The sequence below is a fragment of the Protobothrops mucrosquamatus genome, unplaced genomic scaffold, assembly GCF_001527695.2.
Source record: "Protobothrops mucrosquamatus isolate PMUCROS unplaced genomic scaffold, P.Mucros_1.0 scaffold3487, whole genome shotgun sequence".
In the NCBI taxonomy this organism is placed as follows: Eukaryota; Metazoa; Chordata; class Lepidosauria; order Squamata; family Viperidae; genus Protobothrops; species Protobothrops mucrosquamatus.
The window spans coordinates 124052-131204 of NW_015389460.1; the positions used below are offsets into that span (position 1 = coordinate 124052).

A 7153-nucleotide genomic window follows, 5' to 3' on the forward strand; every position below is an offset into this window, starting at 1 on the left:
AGGAGGATTTTATTTAGGGACGATTTTAAGTATAATTTTAATTGGAACACAGCCTCTAATATTTGGTTTTTAATTTGGTTTTAGAAGGGTTTTATTTTTGTATATTGTTATTGTATCTGTTTTTAATATGCTGTGCACCGCCCTGAGTCCTGCGGGAGAAGGGCGGTATAGAAATTAAATAATAATAATAATAATAATATGTCTCTATCATCTCTCTCTCTATCAATCTCTGTACCTATCTATCTATCTATCTATCTATCTATCTATCTATCTATCTATCTATCTATCTATCTATCTATCTATCTATCTATCTATCTATCTAATCTATCTATCTATCTATCTATGTCTTATCATCCTCTATGTCTCTATCATCTCTCTCTCTATCAATCTCTGTACCTATCTATCTATCTATCTATCTATCTATCTATCTATCTATCTATCTATCTATCTATCTATCTATCTATCTATCTATCTCTATCATCTATCTCTATCATCTCTCTCTCTCTGTCTGTCTCTCTCATCTACTATCTCTCTCTCTCTCTAAATTCACTCGTTGCCCTCACCACAACGCAGCCAGCAAAGATACGGCAAGCATTTGTCATATGGCAGTACACAAGCAGACACACAAGGCAGGAGACATCAGATCCACAGAGGAAATCCTTCAATTCTCCTGGGCCAAACGAGGGAGCAAACTTACCTTCCTTTGCTTCCCCAGAGCCTTGAGTAAAAAGGAGCTGATACTGCTTGTTGGGAAAGTTGACCGGGAAAAACTTATTCATCATGGGGCTGAAACGAGATGGGAGGAAGAGGAAGGAAAAGGGAGAAAGGGAAGGAGATGTCGTTTTAAAAGGCATAACTGACAAACAGCAACTGTATGCAAGGAAAATCAAAATCCCACAGAAATACGTTTATAAAATTAACTCAAGGAATACCAAATAGTCAGAGCAGTATTTTTCAATCTCAGGCACTTTAAGGTGTGGGGACTTCAACTCCCAGAATTCCCCAGCCAGCATACAAATAAACTTTCAGATGGGTGGACTTCAACTCCCAGTATTCCTTAGTCAGCGTGATAAAGTGGCCGAGGTTGTGAAACTTGGAAATGTGAAGCCCTGCGACGATGCTGTAAGCCTTGAGTTTATTTAGCTATTATTTATTCATTAAGAAAATGTAAAATCTAAAAGCACTGATATGGAAGCCTAGTTGGCAAAGGAAGAAAGCCAGAATAAGGTTGAAGAAAATTGGGGTTTTGACATTAGAGGGGATGTCATATTATTAATTAGAGGGTTAAAGGGAGAAGTTGAGATAAGGGGAATTCTGGTCGTTAGATTTAAAATACTTGGAAATTAGTTGAAAATAAAAACTTTGTCTGCTTAATATTTAAAAATTGTTTGATTTATTGATTAACCCAGGTAATATACATAACGGTTTTGATTTATTAAAGGGGATATTGTATTATTAAATAGATGATTTAATATGGTGGGAAATAGATAACTTTTAGGAAATAGAACAAGATTACATTCAAATAGATAAAATGCGTATTTTGGATATTATATTTTGTTATGAATTGAGATAAGGGAAATCTTGGTTATCTAAAGCCTGAAAATTATAAATATCAAAGGTTAAATTGGAATATTGATGAGAAACTAAAAACTGGGAAGAAAAAAATTAATAACAGGATATTGATTGTTTATGAAGATTGAATGTAATTAAGATATGTATAAGCTAAAAATTGATTGATAAATGTAATAATGATATTTTTTACTAAGTTGATATAATAAGAACTGTATTAGCTTGAATACGAGACAGTAAATGTTAAGGGAAAAAGAGAAGAAATATCTGATGTTGTAACCTGACATTTGTACTAAAGATTTTGTTATGGGACTATTGATTAACCCAGTCACCGCGTTGCTTTTTAAATACGTAAATGTAAAATTGGAAAATTAATATTATTTTTAAAAAAAGAAAATGTATATGGTTGCCCAAGTCACTGAGGGTGACTCTGGGGCAGGTTAAGAGAAATAAAATCCCAAGTACAGGTAAGTCCTCGGCTTACGACCGTGACTGAGCCCAGAACTTATGCCGCTAAGCGAAAAATTTGTTAAGTGAATTTTGTCCCATTTTACAACCTTTCTTGCCACCTTTGTTAAGTGAATCGCTGCAGTTGTTAAATTAGTCGCACGGTCGTTAAGTGAAACTGGCCGCCCCATTGACTTTGCTCATCGGAAGAGCGCAAAAGCGAGATCGCATGACCCCGAGACGCTACAAACCGTCGTAAGTATGAGTCAGTGGCCAAGCGTCCAAATTTTGATCAGGTGACCCTGGGGAGGCTGCAATGGCTGTAAGTCTGAAAAATCGGTCCTAAGTCGCTTTTTTCAGTGCTGTTGTAACTTTGAATGGTCACTAAACGAACTGTTGTAAGTCGAGGACAACCTGTATGAACCCCATGAAACTCATGTCCTAGTGACATCAAACCAGCCAACTTCCAGATGTTGTGGATGCTCCAACACTGGAAGTTATTAAGAAAAGACTGGACAACCATTTGTCCGAAATGGTATAGGGTTTCCTGCCTGAGCAGGGGGTTGGACTAGACTAGGGGTAGGCAACCTTGGCTCTTATATGACTCGTGGACTTCAACTCCCAGAATTCCTGAGCCAGCCTTCCTGAGGGGAAAGGGAGAGGTTTCCAAGCTGAGCCATGCTGGCTCAGGAATTCTGGGAGTTGAAGTCCATGAGTCACAAAAGAGCCAAGGTGGCCTACCTGAGCAGGGGGTTGAAGACCTCCAAGGTCCCTTCCAACTCTGTTATTCTATTCTATTCTATTCTGTTCTGTTGTATTCTAATTTTCTATTTTACTCTATTCAATTCCATATTTTCTTTTCTACTCTACTCTAATTTTCTATTTGATTCTAATTTTCTATTCTATTCTATTCCATTCCATTCCAATCTATTCTATTCCATTCCATATTTTCTATTCTATTCTATTCTATTCCATTTCATTCCATATTTTCTATTCTATTCTATTCTATTCCATTCCAATCTATTCTATTCCATTCCATATTTTCTATTCTATTCTATTCTATTCTATTCTATTCTATTCTATTCTATTCTATTCTATTCCATATTTTCTATTCTATTCTATTCTATTCCATTCCAATCTATTCCATTCCATATTTTCTTTTCTACTCTACTCTACTCTACTCTACTCTACTCTACTCTACTCTACTCTACTCTACTCTACTCTACCCTACCCTATCCCATCCCATCCCATCCCATCCCATCCCATTCCTATTCTATTCTTGATGGGCTCTACATCACCCGGGGGTCCCCAGCCCCCCTGGCAAAACCAGGGCCAAAAGACTATGAAGGAGGGGAGCAATTTTATCTCCACAGGGATGATGCTCCTTAAGCTACGGAGGGATTTAAAAGTGACAACCGGCACTTGGAATTGAGACCTGGAAGCTAATGGGCAGCCAATAAGCCTCGTTTCTGGAGGGATTTTGAAATTCTCCAGAAAAATCAGTGTTAGCCCCCCCACCCATAGGTTGGTGAGATCCCACAGGGGGATACAAGACTGCACACCCCAAATTCACTAATCGTATAAACAAGACCTCGCAAAATTCAGAATCAGAATAGAGCCAGAAGGGACCTGGGTGGTCATCTAGTCCAGCCCCCCGCTCAAGCAGGAAATCCTACACCATTCCAGACAAGTGACTGTCCAGGCTCTTCTTAAAAACCTCCAGTGGAGGAAGCACCCACAATGTCTGAAGGCAAGATAATCCTCCATTTTCTGGTTGTTAAGGCACGGCAATGGGCGAACCGAGCAAGCCCGCCTGAGTCTTATTTTGTCCCCTGGAGATCAAAATTAAACTTTTTAAAAACATGCCCGGCTTTTGAAGAGTCTTTTGGTTTTTTTTTAAAGGGAAAGCTGGCCTCAAAAGATGGCAGATGTTCTCATCCACCTAGATAAATATTCTTATTTTTTAAAACGAGAGAGGGAATGCAGCAGCCAGCTGGGTGCCCGTTTCCCATCTGATTAGGCAAGTTAACTATTAAACTTAGAGACTCTGCCAGGATTTTAACCTTTCCTTTATGTGCAATAATTGGCTGGGCACCTTTATTTGCAAATGATGAGAGGCCTCCAAAAGGGTTTTTTGCTTCCCTTGACTCCGAAGACTTAAATTTCTGCACTGGTGGAGAAATGAAGGAATAACCAAACCAGGTATAAATAAAAAGGGATATTCCAGGTACAGAAAACTCTACAGCAGGGGTCTTCAAAGTTGGCCCTTTTATGACTGGTGGACTTCAACTCCCAGAATTCCTCAGCCAGCGTGCCTGGCTGAGGAATTCTGGGAGTTGAAGTCCAGAAGTCATGAAAGGGCCAAGTTTGAAGACCCCTGGTTTAGGACTACATACCTGTATTACATTCTTTATGAGGGGGGAAAAAGCAGAAATCTTACCCTTGTTCTACATTTAGTGATAATTACCTATCTCCCAGCCGCGGAACCACAAAGCAGCCCACAAAAATCTGAACTAGGCCTCTATCTACTCTTTTTTTCCAGAATGTTCCTTCAACATTTCCTCAAAATACTCATACCTGCCTTATATATTCTATAGAACAGGGGTCTTCAAACTGGGCCCTTTCATGACTGGTGGACTTCAACTCCCAAAATTCCTCAGCCAGGCATGCTGGCTGAGGAATGCTGGGAGTTGAAGTCCACAAGTCATAAAAGGACCAACTTTGAAGACCCCTGGCTCTACAGGATGTGCATAATTCACTTAGTACGGGTTGTCCTTGAGTTACGACTGTAAGATAGCCTCCCTATCATGATTGTAAGTCACGACAGTCCGCACACCGTGTAACCAAACCAGTTTTTTTGCAGCCGTCGTTAAGTGGATGCAGCGGACGTTAACCGAATCAAAGGGCTGGTTTAAAAGTGCCTGTGCGTTTCAATGTATACGGGTAGTACTCCACTTACGACTGTAATAGAGGCTGACCGTTAAGGTCGCAAGTCAGGACAGCTGTAAAGTTGAGGCACCCACCTGGGACGAGCTGATTTTGTGACTTGTTTTGTGGCGGTCGTTAAGGGAAGGCGAATGCTGCAATCGTTAAGGAACCGATGGGGTGTTTCTGCTGAAAACTGGAAGTAAAGGCCAGTTTTCGGGGAGGAAAAATGGCCATAAAATGGGAACACGTGACTGCAGTGACGTAAATGGGGGGCTGACTGTAGGGCAGTGATGGCGAACCTTTTAGAGACCGAGTGCCCAAACTGCAACCCAAAACCCACTTATGCATCGTCGGGTGCCGGGTGGGTGTGGCCCATTGGGTGGGCGTGGCTGCAGTGGTAACAGCAACTGGGCTGTTCAGGCAATTCCAACTTTGCAAGATCTTTTTTTTCCCCGTGAGAAGTTGAAATTGACTGATTGATTGAACCTTTTTTTTTTTGTACACGGCGGCGGAGGCCTAAAGCGAAAAGGTTTTATAAAACCCAGCTGAAGGCCTAGGACTGGGGCGACGGTGCACGTGCCCACGGAGAGGGCTCTGAGTGCCGCCTCTGGCACCCGTGCCATAGGTTCGCCACCACTGCTGTAGGGCACCCGAAGTGCAAGTAACTACAGGGGAGGGGGCCTCAGAAGTGGGTTATAAGTACCCCCAAGGTCAGTCATAAGTCTTGTGTCCTGTTCATATTCACATATATATATATCTCGCTCGAGACAGTGAGATGGACCACATATCAATTTGTTAAATAAATTAAACAAAAATCCTGGCATTACAAGCCTTTTTGATGTTTTGCACTCACAATACATTGTTCATGTTTCTTCACGTTACCTGATGGTGTGAGACAGGGCGAGGATCCCGAGGACGAAGAAATACATGGAAAGCAGCAGGTTGATATATTCTTGAGAGAAGATCTAAGAGGCAAGACAAAAACCAGGAGAGGTGAACTTCCGGTTTCCTGACGACACAAAGGACATCATAAAAGCGCGTCACCCTTTTTATTTTTGTCATGAGCATAATCAACCAGCCAGCTCATCAAAAGCTCTTTCTTTTTCCATCAGGACATTTAAAAAAAAAATTCATTAGTTATTTGTATCCCTGCTTTATTTTTTTTTACAAATAACTCAAGTCAATGAACATCTCCAACACAAATTCTACTAACGAAAGCACCAAAGCTCCTGTTGAATGAAACAATAAAATAGAATGTAGAATAGAATAGAATAGGAATATAGAATAGAATAGGATAGGATAGGATAGGATAGGATAGGATAGGATAGGATAGGATAGGATAGGATAGGACAGGACAGAATAGAATAGAAATATAGAACAGAATAGAACAGAAATATAGAATAGAACAGAAATACAGAATAGAATAGAATAGAATAGAATAGAATAGAATAGAATAGAATAAGGAATAAGGAATAGAATAGAATAGAATATGGAATAGGATAGAATAGAATAGAATATAGAATATAGAATAGAATAGAATAGAATAGAGAATGGAATGGAATGGAATAAAACAGAATAGAATAGAGCTGGAAGGGACCTTGGAGGTCTTCTAGTCCAGCCCCCTGCTCAAGCAGGAGAACCTATACCGTCTCAGACAGGTGACTGTCCAGCCTCTTCTTAAAAACCTCCAGTGATGGAGCACCCACACTTTTTGAAGGCAAGGAGTTCTATTGGTTAATTGTCCTCACTGTTAGGAACTTTCTCCTTAATTCCAGGTTGCTTCTCTCTTTGGTCAGTTTCCATTTTTCTTACAATTTTTTTTGTAAGAGCTTTAGGAAAAAAAAAAGTTTGCTACTTCGTTTTGATGGCTTTTAAATAATCACGGGGGGGGTACACTATCGAAGGAAAATAAAAAAAAAACGTAACAAGGGCTTTTAAAAAGGTGGCAAAAACACCACGGAACAAAGAAAAAAAACAGTTATAATAATAATCAGTTTCAATTCTATATACACTTATCTAATGCAAATATTATGCCAGCATGTATCTATTTATTTCTATTATACTTATATAACTATCATGCTTTGTTTCACTTAGGAACGGTGGCAAGGGAGGTCGTAAAATGGGGCAAAACTCACTTAACAAATGTTTCTGCTAAGCGACAGAAATTTGGGGCTCAGCTGAGGACTACTGGCATAAATTTAAATTTAGT

The 7153-nt window shown here is 39.8% G+C and overlaps 1 protein-coding gene across 1 annotated transcript in view; it reads right to left on the reverse strand.

The window, feature by feature from the left end:
* HM13 (histocompatibility minor 13) overlaps positions 1-7153 on the reverse strand; it is a 43554-nt gene that overhangs the window by 17525 nt on the left and 18876 nt on the right. Inside the window, exons 3-4 of the mRNA XM_015827086.1 lie at positions 5827-5909; positions 698-786 (exon numbers count right to left, since the gene is read on the reverse strand). Coding sequence (XP_015682572.1) covers positions 698-786; positions 5827-5909 — 172 coding nt within the window. The remainder of the gene's footprint in view (positions 1-697; positions 787-5826; positions 5910-7153) is intronic.